The sequence below is a fragment of the Dreissena polymorpha genome, chromosome 4, assembly GCF_020536995.1.
Source record: "Dreissena polymorpha isolate Duluth1 chromosome 4, UMN_Dpol_1.0, whole genome shotgun sequence".
NCBI lineage: Eukaryota > Metazoa > Mollusca > Bivalvia > Myida > Dreissenidae > Dreissena > Dreissena polymorpha.
Window position 1 is genome coordinate 26516630 of NC_068358.1, and position 17414 is coordinate 26534043.

General features: G+C 35.6%; 1 protein-coding gene across 5 annotated transcripts in view; it reads left to right on the forward strand.

The window, feature by feature from the left end:
- LOC127878041 (protein patched homolog 3-like) overlaps positions 1 to 17414 on the forward strand; it is a 65731-nt gene that overhangs the window by 28922 nt on the left and 19395 nt on the right. For all 5 annotated transcript variants that reach the window (XM_052424434.1, XM_052424437.1, XM_052424438.1 and 2 more), the window contains exons 8-18: positions 329 to 449; positions 2390 to 2513; positions 4811 to 4983; positions 6498 to 6746; positions 7628 to 7805; positions 8453 to 8614; positions 9933 to 10054; positions 11171 to 11326; positions 11711 to 11836; positions 12741 to 12885; positions 13410 to 13531. In XM_052424434.1, the coding sequence (XP_052280394.1) occupies positions 329 to 449; positions 2390 to 2513; positions 4811 to 4983; positions 6498 to 6746; positions 7628 to 7805; positions 8453 to 8614; positions 9933 to 10054; positions 11171 to 11326; positions 11711 to 11836; positions 12741 to 12885; positions 13410 to 13531 (1678 nt within the window). The remainder of the gene's footprint in view (positions 1 to 328; positions 450 to 2389; positions 2514 to 4810; positions 4984 to 6497; positions 6747 to 7627; positions 7806 to 8452; positions 8615 to 9932; positions 10055 to 11170; positions 11327 to 11710; positions 11837 to 12740; positions 12886 to 13409; positions 13532 to 17414) is intronic.

The window sequence follows — 17414 nt, forward strand, 5'->3', positions numbered from 1 at the left end:
TAGGATTGTATTTGGGTCACCTGGTGTCAAAAACTAGGTCACTAGGTCAAATAATAGAAAAACCTTGTGTAGACAATAGAGGTCACAGTTTTCATCTAATCTTTATGAAATTTGGCCAGAATGTTTATCTTGATGAAATCTGGGTTGGGATTGTATCTGGTTAGTCAGGTGAGCGATTCAGGGCCATCATGGCCCTCTTGTTTTAACACATTTGTTGATATTCAACATGTTAGATGTCTTGAACATTGACAGCTCTTATTGTTGAACTAATTTGTCATACACAATTTGTTGCATTTTTACTATTTATTGACAAATGAATAATCTTCAGTTTCGATGACGAAGGCTATGGAGCAGTGAATGCAGACACAACCCTTCTTACACTGGGCTTCATTATTGTCTTTATCTTCATTATTTTGGTGCTTGGGCGCTTAAACCTGGTGGAGAACAAGGTAGTCTAGAAGGTTTTTTGCCGATTTCCATGAACATTTTGTCACAAAGTCCTAGAAATTTTTTTGACAAATTCTTAAAAGGTTCTGTGACTTCTTAAAGATTTATTGACATATTCCTACATTTTTTAACAAAGGCTTTGAAGTTTTTGTGACAAATTCCTGGATTGTTTTGTGATAAATTCCCAGAAATGTTGGTGACATATTTCTAGAAGGATTTGTTACAAATTGCAAGATAGTTTTTTGACATAGAAGGACACATGATAAAGACCTAGAAGGCTTTGTTACAAATTCCTAGGTTTTATGACAACGTCCTACAAGATTTTGTTGTCTAATTCCTTGAAGGTTATTTGACAAAGTTTTAGAAAGTTTTGGAAGGAGTATGCTTTTGAAGTTTCTAAAGAAATGGAGCTGTCTGTCTGTATGCCACTGACACATTAAAGGGACTGTCAACAGCAATTGACAAAAAAAGAAAAGGTCTAAAATGCCCTATTTTTTTACAATTATTAGTTTATATTGATTAAAATATCACAACTGGTATATTACATTACTTGAAAAAAGTTTTTTAGTTTTTATATTTTCAGTATATTCGGTAATAAATTGTACTGGATATGTCTACCAGGTAACTACCAGTTAACTGTAAATAACGCAAGTAGATTGATCATCATCGTCATGTGATAAACCCAGGCATGCAAATTGTGCATGCGTAGTGAATAGTATATTTTTTATATATAAAGTTATCAATTTACTTGCGTTATTTATAGTGTGCATATCGTTATGTCACCTATTTTCGCGATGTACTTTCGATTTCACATTGCGAAATTTAATTACCTTATATACTGAAAATATGATTTGTTTTCAAGTAATGTAATATACTAGTCGTGATATTTTAATCAATATAAACTAATAATTGAAAAAAAATCGGTATTTTAAAACTTTTCTTTTTTCATCAATCGCCGTTGACAGTCCCTTTAACACCCTGAACACAAATCATTATAATAATGATTTTAGTTATTAGGTTAATTGGTGCATTGATGTAGCAACATACTCTTTACAAAATAAGCCTTAGTATTTGAACTGCAATGTATGGATGTTCTGCTATTCAATACATGTAATAAGGAATTTTGGTGACAATGAGCTGTTTTAAAATGCAGTTGTAAATTTGTAATCATCTTTTTATGTCCCCCACCACTATAGTGGGGGACATATTGTTTTTGCCCTGTCTGTTGGTTTGTTTGTGTGTTTGTTTGTTTGTTTGCGCCAACTTTAACATTTGCAATAACTTTTGCAATATTGAAGATAGCAACTTGATATTTGGCATGCATGTGTATCTCATGGAGCTGCACATTTTGAGTGGTGAAAGGTCAAGGTAATCCTTCAAGGTCAAAGGTCAAATATATAGCTTCAAAGTGGCGCAAAAGGGGACATGGTGTTTCTGGCAAACACATATCTTCTTTATATAAAGTCAATGATCTTTCATTACTTGTTTATAAAAAATATACCCAATTGATGTAATGTGTAGTGCATAATGGCATTATTTGTTTTTATGCCCCCGGTAGGGTGGCATATAGCAGTTGAACTGTCCATTAGTATGTCAGTCTGTCTGTCTGTCCGAAAAAAACACTTTAACGTTGGCCATAACTTTTGCAATATTGAAGATAACAACTTGATATTTGGCATGGACGTGTATCTCATGAAGCTGCACATTTTGAGTGGTGGAAGTTCAAGGTAAAGGTCATCCTCCAAGGTCAAAGGTAAAAAAAAATATATATGTATATATTTATTAGTTTTTTCAAAGCAGCGCAGTAGGGGGCGTTGTGTTTCTGACGAATACATCTCTAATTAAACATAAACTAATTGACTTCATAACAATCATGATTTGTGCATTCATAATCCAATGGCATCGAAATGATACTGTTTCGTAATCATTTTTTCTTTGTCAGCTTTACGTATCCCTTGCTGGCATATTCAGCATTGGACTGGCCATTGTGTTCTCTTACGGACTTGCCATGGCTTTTGGGTTCCTGTTTGGACCAATACACAACCTAATGCCGTTCTTGTTACTAGGTGACCTTTTTTTCTATTTATTAATGTATCGGAATAGGATATTAAGATTGGTTATCATAACTTTATTGTTCAATTTGTATTTCAAACAAAGCAAAAAAAATTGCTGAACTGTTTTAGGATTATTGAAAATTTTTACTTGCCCTGGCATGCGTTCGGGTTTAAGTTTTTTGTAAGCTTATTTCTCGTTAATGGTTTGAGGAATATCATAAGAAAATTACCCCATATTAAATTGACCCCAAAGGCCAAGTTTGGTCACACAAGATTTAAATTTGTGAAAAATTCAGGCAATTAAACTCTGAAAGTTATGTATACATTTTATAAGCAGGTTCGAGGTTTAATTTAACACGTATACTCCATATCAAAAAAGCTCTTTAGGCCATGTTTGGTAACTCTATTTTGACGTTTGTGAAAATGAGAAGCCATTTTTGACTTACATGTATGCGTTATACACTATATTTGAAGTTTAAAATTTTTCAGTAAGCTTATGTCTTAGGAGTGGCTTAAAGGTTTTCATTGAAACATCTAATATTCATGTCCCACATTGAAATGACCTGATAGGCCATGTTTGAAAATTGTAGTTTGAAATTTGTCAAAATTAATGGTGGTGTTAAAATCAGAAGAAGTTTGGGCATATACAAAATAGACAGATTTAATTTTTTTGGTTAGCTAGTCCCTCAGGAATGCCTTGGAGGATATCATTTAAACGTCTTACATTTTTCCCCATATTAAAATTACCCCATAAGCCAAGTTTGGCAACTCGAGTTTGAATATTTTAACAATTAAGGGGTTCATTTACACTTTGAAATTTTACATATAAGCTCAATAGACAAGTTACAGCCCATCAAGCTCAGATATTTCCATCAAACTGTATATGTTGATATTTGTACCAAGACAAAAGACCCCCTTGACACTGCGTCAGGGATGGATGAGGTCAAGGTCAAAGTTACTAATAATAGCAAATTGGATTCCATGTAATTTCTTGATAAAGGCCAGGTCAGACGGAATAACGAATATGTAACGGAGAGAAAACGGACAAAATATGCAGATTTTGGTTATTCGGTGATAAAATTTACCTGCTCTGCCGCTCAAGATTCTCACAATCGGTGTGTGAAGCGTAGGAAACACACAATGACCGCACACATACCGGTGATGTAAAGGGAAAAAAAGGTACGTTAAACGGATATGTACTGGATAATTAAAGGTCGGCTAACAGATATTACAGTGCGAGTAACGGATTTCTACCGGATAAAACGGCAGTGTAACGCATTAGTACCGGACAAAACGTTATCCCAACATCGCCGAACAAGGAGCAGATTCACCGGATATGAAACGGACATTGAAGGGATAAGAACGGACATGAATGGATAAAATGATTTTATGTCTGTTTCTCGACCGTTACCTCGGTGTTATTATCTGTTGAACATGTGTTAGGTGTCCGGAACGGTGCGGTTTATCCGTTGCAAGTCTGGTATTAGTCCGGTAGTGGACCAGGACAACCGGACATTAACGGACATAAACCAGATACGTACAGGAGGTGTAACGCACAAGTTCTGAACAAACAGTAAACTAATGTATGAAGACCGCACATCAAACGGAGCTCTTTGTCTGTTTTATCCAGTGGAAAATTTTGAACATGCTCAAAACTTCCCAATGGACGGAACGGATGTCACGGGACATCGCCGAACAAGGAGCGGATTCAACGGATATGAAACAAACATTAAACGGATAAGAATGGACACGAACGGATAAAATGATTTTATGTCCGTTTCTCGTCCGTTACCTCAGTGTGACCGGGCCTTTATGAATTGACCTATTGTAATGTAGCTTCACAACATTTATACATTGTTATTATGGGAAGGCAGGGGTCAAGATCACGTTTAGTAAATAAAGCAAAAAAATCTGCTTAATTACTTTTGATTAATTTAACTGGAATATTTAATTTGGAACATGCAGGTAATTATGAATTGTTGGGGTATAGAAAACAGTGAAAACTAAAATCCCAATCACTCAAAAAGCACTTCAACTAGGTTGATGAAACTGGTTATGCTATTTGCATAGCATAAAACTTTAGGTCACTATAGTAATAACAATAACTGAAAACTAAAATCTATATCTTGGCACTATAAAAACATTTCTTAAGCTTACTCTAACCATGTAGGGGACAATTTTGGATATATATATACTGCAGGTATTGCAGATACAGGCATATTTGAGATGTTCGAGATGTAGCTATAGATGTAGATGGCATGTTTATGTTATTTATTGTAGGTATAGATGCAGATGACTTTTTATTGCAGGTATAGGTGTAGATGACATGTTTGTGATAGTGAGTGCATGGAACAACCTCAGTGACACAGAGAGGGTTCTTCCACTGGACAGAAAGATGGCTCTCACCTTGAAGCATGCAGGCGTCTCTATCACTGTCACCTCCATCACAGATATTGTGGCCTTTGGTATTGGTGGATCTACAGTAAGTACACAGACGAAGTGTGAAATTAATTCTGGTCCATTGATTTTAGGGGAAGTTATGGACTTGGATTTTCAATACAATAATTGTTTTCTGGAGGTTTTGTAGGCAACGCTTGCAGATATTGAGCTGATATTTGGTATGTGAGTCTACCTATATCGTCGCTGTTCTTAGAAAACTGCGTAAGTAAATTTTTACAACTTTTCAAAAGGCAAAAAAAATGTTTTTAAAATATAATAATTTAGGTCTATAAAAGGAACCAAATATTAAAGAGAAAACTGTGTAAGTCCATTTTTAGAATTAAAATGACAACTGCAGGCTTTTATATTTTCATAAATAAAAAGTATGCCCATTTTGACTAAGACTATCTAAATTAATATATTTTAAAACTTCAAAAAATATTTTTTAAATGTTTTGTGAAAAGTTGGAAAAATTGACTTACGCAGTTTTTGCAGAAACAATTAGTGCACCAATAAGTGTTCAGGATATTCTCACGTACTCATAACTATGCTTTCCAATTGGATATGAAATCCAGTATTTTCGCAGAAAATGACCCGTGAACCCGCCTTTCTTATAAAAACAAATAACAATTTGCGCCAAATTTGACTTACGTGGTTTTCGAAGAACAGCGACGATATGACCTTAGGATGAAGTGTGAAATTCATTCCAGTCCATTGATTTTTGGAGAAGTTATGGGCATTGGACATTGAAATGTTTCTATAAAAACCGCTTCCGGAGTTTTTTTATGCAACAATGCCAGATATAGAGCTGATTTTTGATATGTGAGTCTACCTACATAACCTACAGATGAATTGTGAAATTATCTTCCATCCATTTTTTTTGGTGCAGTTATGGGCGGTGGACTTCAACATTTTTGCTGTAATAACCGTTTCCTGGAGTTTTTTTACACAACACTTTCAATCTTTTTTTCGCAACACTTTTAAATCAGCTGATTTTTGGAATGAGAATCAACCTACATAATTTACAGGTTTAGTGTGATATTTGTTCTGCTCCATTGATATTGGCGAAGTTATGGCCTAGGGAAATTTCTCTGGACTAAACATTTTCCAGATGTTTTTTACGCAACGCTTTCAGATATTGACTTGATATTTGGTTTGTGTGTCTACCTACATGACCTTCAGCTGAAATGTGAAATATGTTCAGGTCCATTGATTTTTTGCTAAGTTATAAGCCTTGAACTTATCTTTATTATAAACTTTTCTGGAGGTTTTTATGTAACCGTTTCAGGTATTGATCTGATTTTTGGTATTTGAGCCTAACATGAATTACAAATGAAGTGTGAGTTTCTTTTTTATCCATTGATTTTTTGCTAAGTTACGGACCGTGTTTTCTCTCAAATAGCTGCTGTAGGACTTCAAAGCGCAGTAGGGGGCATTGTGTTTCACAAACGCAGCCCTTCTTCAGACTACATTTACTGGTTTAATGTCTTGAATACACATCTTAGATGGGTTATTGTTGTAACACCTATATAATTATGACTGTTATTTATGTTTCAGGTAATTCCAGCTCTCAGTGCTTTTTGTGCCTATGCAGCCTTAGGAATACTCGCCCTTTACCTTCTAGTTGCAACATTTTTTGTAGCTGTTTTGACGTTAGACGAGAGACGTATTTCTGATACAAGGAATTCTGTTTTGTTTTGTTATAAGCATAAACAGTATGTGCCAAATGCATGTAGTCAGAAAGACCTGATTGGAACCTTTCTAAAAGATGTGTATTCACCAACACTTATGAAGAAATATTGCAAAGTAAGTGATCAAGTCTCCTTGAACAACTACTCTTCATAATGATCTATGTATAATATGATCTTCAGAAGTTATGGGTGAGGTTAATGAAACATTTATCTACAACGTATTTGTGATTTACTTAAATGTAAATGTAAGTTGAATGAGTCTGTTAAAAAGTGTGATGAGGCGATGACAAAACGCTTGTACTTGGGTGTCAATAAAATCATTATGAGACAGTGTCTCAGGCACAAACAACTGGTCTGTTGCTCAAACATATTTGTTCAGGGCATATATTGTTTTTAGAAACTGAAATCCTGTTTTTTTATCATTCCTATGTGTCATGGGCATATGCAACACCTGTTGATAAGGCCTTTTTTATTTTAACTGAAGCAATGTAGTCAAGGAGGAGGGGGAATGTAGTGGATTGCTGTCAGTCTGTCCGTTGAAACCCAAATTGTTTAACAAGACCCCTACACTTCTCCATTTTTAGCATTAGTTTAAACCTATTTATTTTAGCTCGATTGCATAGACAGCCTTTGTCTTATTTGAAATGCTCTAGAGTACATTTTCTGAGACTAGAACCAGTACTTGGTGTCTATGGGGGAAATCTAAAGAATGCTCCCACAGTGGGGATTGAACCTGTTACCTCCCAGTCACTGGGCGGACACCATATCCATTATGCCATGGCAACCTTTCAGCATTCAAACTTGCATAAAAAATTTCTGATAACATAAAATTATATTATGTTAAACATTTAAAGTTATTCCACATTGTCAACATAGAATATTTATAATTGTTATTGTTTAACATTTGCTACATGTTAGTACATGGGGCCCTAGGAGATATTCCTCACTACAGAGACAAGCTCTAATATATTCTGTTACCTACTCTTATTTTCCCAGGTAGCTGTTGCCATAACGACAGTGGTGCTGGCTTCAGTCAATACCTGGAGCTTCACAAAGCTGCGACAGGACTTCGACCTCTATGATTATCTTCCCAGGGACTCGTATGCCACTGAGTTTGTGCAGACGCAGATGAAATATTTCCCTGACAGAGGCTTTGGGGCTTCTATATATTGTGGTAGGGGGAGTCTTTAGATGTACTGTATTATGAAAATTAATACTAAGTTCAATAAGTAAAATTAATGATCATATCTTAGTATACTCAGTTGTCCTTAAATAAACATCGGGTGTTAACAAGCGGGTGGTGCGATGGTCGAGTGGTAACCAGCCGGGGCACTGGAAATTGTAGAAATGCTTCAAGTGTTTCCCACCCAACTAGAGATGTACTGGTATGAAACCCAGGTAATTCTCGTGTGTATTGGTGCTATACACTGAGAACGTAAAAAAACCAAGGGATCTATGCGGAAAGAGCTAGGGTATCGCACCAGGATTCCTTGTATCCCTATACTGTCTCTTCTGCTTGCTGTCTCTTCAGCAAAATCAAAGGACCCCTTTGGAAATAAGTGCTTGGGTTATCCTTGACTGCAAGGTCAAAAGAAATACATACATACATAGATACAACATCATCTCCATTGGACAATCTTAATTTAAAGGTTTAGAAAATCTTTTGAAAAATCTTTAAACCGTTTGATTGTGTTGATGTTATTCTAAAAAACAAAGTAGGGGAGTCTTTGTTATATTGTCCATCTTTGGCTAGAATGACCTTATATACTAATTATATTTGATAGCCTGAAATTGTATTTTTACTTTCTTGTATTCTTTAAGGAGATCTTGACTACTTTGCTGACCAAGCGGCCATTTTGAAGATGTATGCTGATCTCAATTCCAATGCATATATACAGAATGGGTCCCTGGTGTTCTGGTACCCAGTCTTTCTCAACTACCTCAAGACTACCAGGGAACCCCTAGTCACTCAAAGTCTGCATGGTAAGTACACATACTCATTCCAATATGTACCCGTAGATACAAAATGGTTCACTTTTTTTCTTGTACCCAGTCTTTCTGGTTTACCTCCAGATTACCAGTCACCCATTAGTCACCTTGTACATGTATTGTATAGAAGATATCAATCTAAGGAGTACATGGATGTATCACTCGTGCATGGAGGAATAGCTTGGCAATGAAATTGGGGCTCATGGGGTCAAGGTCACTGTACCTTAATAAAATACAAGAAAACAGTTCTGATCGATAACCTCAGTTTGGTTGGAAGTATTGCACTGAAATGTAGTGAAGGAAGCTTAACCCTTTGCATGCTGGGAAATTTGTCGTCTGCTAAAATGTTGTCTGCTGAATTTCTAAAATTAGCATTTTCTTCGATTTTTTTCAAAGAATATTATCAGAATAGCAAACAGTTTGGATCCTGATGAGATGCCACGTTCTGTGGCGTCTCATCTGGATCCAAACTGTTTGCAAAGGCCTTCAAAATTCGGTTCCCGCACTGAAAGGGTTAAATAAAAAATTATCATGGGATTGAACTTGCAGCTAGTTGGATGGATCTTAGTCCAGGAACTGTTCAACAACACTAAACAAACTTGGATATCTGTCCAGGAATTGATACTTCACATAAGGTTTTTTATAAATAACTGGGTTTTACTTGACCTATCTTTATGAAAATTTAAATATAGCAAGTTTGCGACGAAATTTAACTTGGGATTGTATTTGGCGGCTTTCTGTTTCATGTCTCTTATACTAAAAAAAGAAAAATGGTTTCAACTCAAAAGCTTGAATTTGAATTGAGATGATTCCCTGAAATTGTGACTTATGGTAGATGACATGAAGGTTTAGTTTTGATTGCATGTGGGACCAGATCACATAAGGTGAAGGTCATTGAAACTAAACACTTAAGACTCGTTTCAGCTCAATAACTCGAGTTGGGATTGAGGTATTACTCTGCATTTCTTTTTGTTGGTAGCTTATATGCAAATTTAGCTTGGGCTGAATAAAATCATTTGAATTTAAATAAATTAATGAGTTCAATAATATAGTAAAACCTGATTTTGTAGCATGGCAATATCTTGTTAAACTAACTGTTGCTTTTTCACACTTAGACATATTTGTCAAGAATTATTTTGTTAACAAAACGAAATAGGTATTAATATCTTCGTAAATGAATGATTTACATTGGAAAAACAACCATTGAGACAAAAATACTGCTATGTGTTAATGTATAGTGTGTCTAATGTTGCTAAGCAAAAAAAGTGTTCCAATTTAGTTTTGTATTGTTGTCTACCTCATTCAATTGCAGATGGGTTCCCTGGGAGCAGAGATCAGTTTAACTCGCTGCTTCTTCACTTCCTACAGCAGAGGGAGGGCAGGTCTTTCTACCACTTCCTGAAGTTTGGCAACCAGACAATACCACAAGTTACTGTAAGTGGCTATAAATAATAGATTTTAGCCATGCTGTGACAAAAACAAGGCTTAATGAATTTGCCTTAAGTATTGTTCCACTACAATACTTAACAAAGACTGATCAGGAACGACGATTTCCACCTAGACTGGATTATTGTGTAGAACAGACTTCCTTAAATAAAAATATATAATGTGTGTTAAACAAACATTAATGCTGACACAATTAATGGTAAAACATGTATATTATATCAACTTCTTTTCATATTTCTACCACAAAAATGCCCGTCTTGTATTTAGTTGGAATGAACAAAATACAAACACAAAAATAGTCCTTATGAAAAGTCCAATCCCAATTCTATGTTTCAAATGTCTGAAATAATTTAAATGTCTAATTGTTAAAAGGATTTGCATTATATTGTAGTGTCATAATTTGTATCTTATACCTTTCATCACAACCCAAAATATATCATGTACCTGCCCCTAAATGTTTGTCAACAATATTGATAAATAATATGCCCTTGCACAAATGCTGTTGACCATAAATTTCATATAAACAGCAGATTATTTAAACAAATGAAGACAAAATTGAATGTGACTTCTGTCATGTCATTTCACTTAACCCTTTCCCATAATGAAACTTGCCGAATTCAGACGAAACTTCTAAAAACATGTCACATATTAGCTGCATCATGAAAAATGGTTGTTGCACAATATGAGATTAGTGAAGCTCCAGATCAGACTGCTGGGTTGTGCTGTCTGCCCAGGAGCTGGCCGTTCAGCTAATGAGACCACCAACCTTGCATGCCTTTATAGCAGACAGGTGACCGTTTCAATAAACATCGTAATACACATTTACGATACGATACATTTTTCAAAGATGCATAATTACTAAAGTCCATATCATATGTTTGTCAATTTTTAGTACTTAATTACTTACATTGCCATCTCGAGCGCCGTATATATTTGACGTGCATCGCGAGCTAGTTTTTCTACTAATTAAAATTAAAAAATTCTCTCGTAAGTTAAAATTGTTGACGATCGTTTATGAAACGGCCCTCTGGATTGCTAACATGGCCGCATATGGTAGAGTACTCAATGTTCCACATGATGCAGCTCATATTCTGAAGATTTCAGGCAAGTTACATGCAGTTCGTCCACGCTCATCAGTCCAGCTCAGCGGGGGATATTGACGCAATGGAGAGCGTGAGAAACATCGTCGACAATGCAAGGCTTGTCAATGGCACCTGCTTCAGCTATGGATTCAAGTACCTGAATAATGAAACAAACAAGGTAAATGGAAGACTGGTATGATTGTCATGTAAATTCTTGTGTAAATTTTAGCGATCTTTATGTTACAATAAGGGTAGCAATACCATAGTAATTTTGTCCTAGAAATAAAACTAAAAATTGCAAACTTCTGAAAAATATCTAATGAAAATTTAGTTATTTCAAGAGTTTTTTATACAAGTTCAGTTATTAAACCAAGTGATAAAAATGTTTTAAAGTACCCAATTTTTGCAGGTACTTTCCTTTTTTTAATTAAAACATATTGATGTCATATTGTTTTACAAACATGGTCTCAATTATTATTTCATTTAAATCACATAATGGAAATGAGGAATAGAGAAAAACGCATTAACACTAGAACACACAAATATTCTACTTTTGTGAAAGGTGTTAAAAGGCGAGTTGTACCGTAATCTCAGTCTGGCGTGTGTGTGCGTGTTCCTGGTGACGTTGCTGCTGATTGCCAACCTTTGGACGTGCATCTTAGTCTTCACCTGTGTCCTCTTCACTGTGGTATTCAAATTGCAACTGTCATATTTAGTTTAAAATCTATTTATTTTTACTAAATATGTATTAATATGTTCACTACCAAATGTACACATAATTCTGTGACCAATTCAAAATTAACCCTGCTACCTTAAGATTTCCCTAAATATTTGCTGAGTTTAGCTTGGTAGAGTGCAAAGTCATAAGCTTCCTGATAACCAGTGAAAATGACCATACGAATGCTCCCTAGACAGAAATGGAAACTGCAAGCAGATCGCTTTGCAGACTTGTCGTCCACCATATCTAACGCGTTTTACCTATTATCCCATTTATAGGCAGACACCATATCAATTTTACCAGTTTGACCCTCTGAACAGCTATGATTAACAATTGATTTTTTGTCCGTCCCTACATTTATACACATACCAAAAGCTGCTATACTGAATTAAACACTTTGGGAAAAATTATTCAAAACAAAAATACAGAGAATTCTTATCCCGATTAATAATTCCTATTGAAAAAGTGTCATTTAGGTAATTCTAATAGTTGATTCAGACTGTGGTTATGAAAGGACTTTTATAAAGCCAGCTTGCCATGTACCCACGGATTAGTGGGGTGTCCGATATCTAGCCTATTAGGTATTAATCTGAGAAAACTGGGCATAATGCATGTGCCTAAAGTGTCGTCCCAGATTAGCCTGTGCAGTCTGCACAGGCTAATCAGGGACGACACTTTCCGCTTTTATGTTATTTTTCATTAAAAGGTTGTCCCTTCATACCGAAAATCTTGTTTAGGCAGAAAGTGTTGTCCCTGATTAACCTGTGCGGACTGCACAGGCTAATCTGGGACGACACTTTAGGCACATGCATTATGCCCTGTTTTCTCAGAGCGCGATGCATTCAATTGCCTGTATACACTTTGTACTTGTCAGGTTGATGTAGTGGGCACTCTACAATTCTGGGATGTTACTATCGACACTGCCAGCAGTATTCTCATCACCCTGTGTGTTGGCCTAGCAGTGGACTACTCAGCCCATGTGGGGCACATGTTCATGACTCTGCTAGGAACAAGAGAAGGTAACCATGAAAATGGTGTTTGCTCCTTCGGCAAGGCTCAAATAAGTTAAATGACACCATCCCATTCCAGTAAAAATGTATATGATCACTCTTGAATTAGAACGTAACTTATGTACCTTGAAGATGTTCTGTTAAAATCATTTAAAAAAGAATGTACACACTGATATTGTATTGAATGTGTTTTCTCATTTTAAAATAACATTTTATTATCCTTATATGTATGATCAGCTAGGAGTCTTTATACTTGATAATAAGAGTTAGGTACTATAGTTTTTTCAAGACTTCCCATATGAGCTTGTAATGAAAAGGCACTTAAAATGTATGAAATTTGGAAAACAAGGGAGCTAACTAATGTCAAAACTGGTTGGTTTTCTTAAGTCACAACTTCTTGGATAAATTTCTTACATAAGACATAAAACAAATCAGTGTGCGATGAAAATGATTTGTTTCACAGTATCATATACTAACATATCAAAAAGTGTACATGCACCACACTGACTAGTATTGTTTTACATATTTCACAGAGCGTGCCCGCGCGACACTGGCTAGTATTGGACCTGCAGTTTTGTATGGAGGACTTAGTACCTTCCTTGCCTTTGTCCTACTTGCCAACAGTCGCAGCTATGGATTCATACTCTTCTTCAGGGTAGGTTACTCTGCAATTTATGAGGAGCTCTTCTTTTTAGCTCACCTGTCACGAAGTGACATGGTGAGCTTATGTGACCGTGTCAACGAATTTGCTTGTTTCTATAGTTTTAATAAGCAAAATCACAGGTCTTTAAAAGTAAAATGTCAAGATGTATCATATTAGGTATTTAAGTTTGCCTTCAACTAAGTTTTATCAAATTATGACCATAGCGTCAAAACTGATGACACTTAAGGGGTCCAATAGATTATGTAGTTTTATGTAGCAAAAATACTTTCCTCTGAAACCACCAGGCCCAAATGTATAACATTGGGAATGTAAAATTGTATGGTGGTTCTCTACAAACTTTGTTCAAATAATACCCCTCCTTTCAAAACAAGCCATGCCCAATGGTCAATTTGTTAATTGCTACAACATGGTACATATACCATCATATGTCATCAGAGAAATGTATGAACTGTTTTAGCATTGTATCATGCTACACTATATATATGTTCATGATCTGCTTAACCTGTATTGACTGTTATTTCATATTTCCTACTTCTATTCTGTCAATATCACTTGGCCGTGTCATGTTCGACTATATGTAACCACCATATACTGTACAGTTGGATCATTAGAATAGAATTGGCAGAATTAACAGTTTACATCCTACTTACTTAATTTGTGATGTTCAAATTGAAATCACCCTTGGTTTGTTAAATGATATGCAAAGTTGACTGATCATTACATTTTCTTTATTTAAAACATATTGAAGCTTTCTTGGGTTTTTTAAATAACCTTTTATCCCATGTATGTTCCTTGTGAAAACTCTTGAAGCCACATTTATTGCTCAATCTTCATGGAACTTGGTCAGAACATTAATCTGATATCTTGGCTGATTGTGGAACCTAGCTCCCAAGGTCAACCCATTAAAACACATTTATTGCCCAATATTCATAAAACTTATTCAGAACTGTTGTACCAATGATATCTGAGAGGAGTTTGCAACTGGGTAGTGTGGGGTCAAAATCTGATTGCGAGGTCAAATAAAGGAAAAAGCTTGTCAACTGTTTTAGTTGTCTCTTCGTGAGATTTGTTCAGAACATTTATACTACTGATACCTCCACTGATTTTGGAACTGGGCACGAGAGTCATAATATTGGTTACAAGGTCAAATGAAAGAAAAAACATGTGAACACATGTATCAACCTATTTTGACAATGCGTCATGTGGGGACAAAAACTGGAAAAGTAGGTCAAATAAAAAAAAATCATATAAAAACTATGGAATCAGATTTGTTTGAACATTTAAAAAAACACAAGAGAGGCCCAAAGTCGCTCACCTGAGATAACAAGATATTATTGGGACAAATAATCTGACCAAGTTTCATGTACATTTGAAAATAAATGTGGCCTCTAGAGTGTTTACAAGGTTTTACTATAGCCATATAAGGAAAAATGCCCCGCCCCCTGGCAGCCATGTTTTTTAACCAACGGGCATCATTTTTGAACTCGTCCAATATATTATAGGGATGAATCTTCTGACTGAGTTTCATGAAGATCCGACTATAAATGTGGCCTCTAGAGTGTTAACAAGATTTTACTATAGCAATAAATAGCCATATAAGGAAAAATGCCCCGCCCCTTGGCAGCCATGTTTTTCAAGAAAATGTAACCATTTTCAAACTCATCCAAGATATCAATAAGACAAATCTACTGGCCAAATTTCATGAATATTGGAGAATAAATGTGGCCTCTAGTGTGTTAACAAGGTTTTACAAAAGCCATATACATGTATAGCCTTATAAGGAAAAATGCCCCGCCCCCTGGTGGCCATGTTTTTAAAGAAACCAAAACCATTTTGGAACTTCTCTAAGATATCATTTAGGACAAATCTGCTGACCAAGTTTCATGAAGATCGGAAAATAAATGTGGCCTCTAGAGTGTTAACAAGGTTTTACTTTAGCCATATAAGGAAAAATGCCCCCCCCCCCCCTGGCGGCCATGTTTTTCAACCACCCAGCATCATTTTCGAACTCATCCAAGATATATTTGGGATGAATCTTCTGACCAAGTTTCATGAAGATCAGACAATAAATGTCGCCTCTAGAGTGTTAACAAGATTTTACTATAGCCATATAAGGAAAAATGCCCCGCCCCTTGGCAGCCATGTTTTTCAAGCAAACGTAACTCATCCAAGATATCATTGAGACCATTCTTCTGACCAAATTTAACGAAGATTGGACAATAAATGTGGCCTCTGGAGTGTTAACAAGGCAAATGTTGACGCCGCAAGACGGACAAAAGGCGATCACAAAAGCTCACTATGAGCACTTTGTGCTCAGGTGAGCTAACAAAACATTTGTTTTCGTGATATCTCTTCTAATGGAGATATGGTTATGTGTTGTGATGATATCTGAAATGTGTTCGAAAATGATTGTGGTTCGTTCAAAAACTTTGCTGCCAGGTGTATTTAACCGTGAGAACACTGCAACTCAAAACTGTTCAATTCCTTTGGGTCACAGATGAGCATCTTGGGGCTATTGGCCGCTTGTTATACTAAGTAGTGTAATTCAAGGTAATTCCTGTTTGTAAATGCTTATGTCATCACTTAAATGCAATTTAGATAATTTTCATTTTTTTTAATTAAAGTCTTAATTGTATAGAATGATGATATATCCCTATATCATACCACCGCATTGATATCTGCCTGATATAACGTTGCCTGATATATTTTTTAATATCATGGTCAACAGGAAGTTCTTATATCAGTCAATGTTTGGAGTTACGTGGGATTTGCAATAAAGTCAACAATTTCTATCAACATTAATCAGGTTCAACAAAACAAAAAAATTGATACCAAGAACGCATATATTTTATCTTAGTTTAAAGTCATAAATCACAAAAACGTTTTGTTTTGAGCTCACCTGAGCGATAGCTCGAGGTGAGCTATTGTTATCACTCAGCGTCCGGCGTCCGTCCGTCCGTCCGTCCGTCTGTCTGTCTGTAAACAATTTGTAAACATCTTCTTCTACTAAACCATTGAGCCAATTTCAACTAAATTTCATGTGGAGCATCCCTAGGTCATGGGACAAAAGAATTGTTAAAAAAAATAAATTTGATCGCATAACCAAGATGGCCGCCATGACCATATATGGTAAAAACCTTAAAAAATCTTGTCAGAAACCGCTCATCAGATTTTCAAAAAATTTCACAGGGATGACCTTTGAAGGCTCCCCTGAAAAAGTTGTTCAAAGAAATTTGATTCGTCAAAAAACATGGCCGCAGGAGCTCGTTGAACTTTGCATGTTTATTCGTTTTTTTGCCTATTTTGTGAAAACTTTAAAAAATCTTCCATATTTTTTGTCCGATCCTTTCCAAATTTTAACAGTGTCTTTATATCAATGAGGACACAAACCCTACAAAAAATGAGCATTATTGGTCCATGAAGTACAGAATTACCTCCCCTTGAATTGAGAAAATGGTGTTTATGCAATAAAGTCAAAATTTTTCATCCAATTCTTTCCAAACTTGTAAGGATTTAGCATGGTTCAAACAAGGGAAACAACTACGGTTTATGCATGTTCTTTTTATTACAGAATTGCCTCCCTTTAATTCATTCAAAATCTCATTTTACAGCAGAGATTCCAAATCTGACCTGTAAATGAGCCCCATATTTACTGCCAGTGCTAGGTTACCTTTTCCCATTTGATCATTCTTAAGTATTGGTCTTGTAATGCTGCTACTGCTTCTGCTACTGCTACTGCTACTATTACTACTACTACTACTACTACTACTACTATTACTACTACTACTACTACTTCTTCTACTACTACTACTACTACTACTTCTACTTCTACTACTACTATCACTACTACTACTACTACTACTACTACTACTAC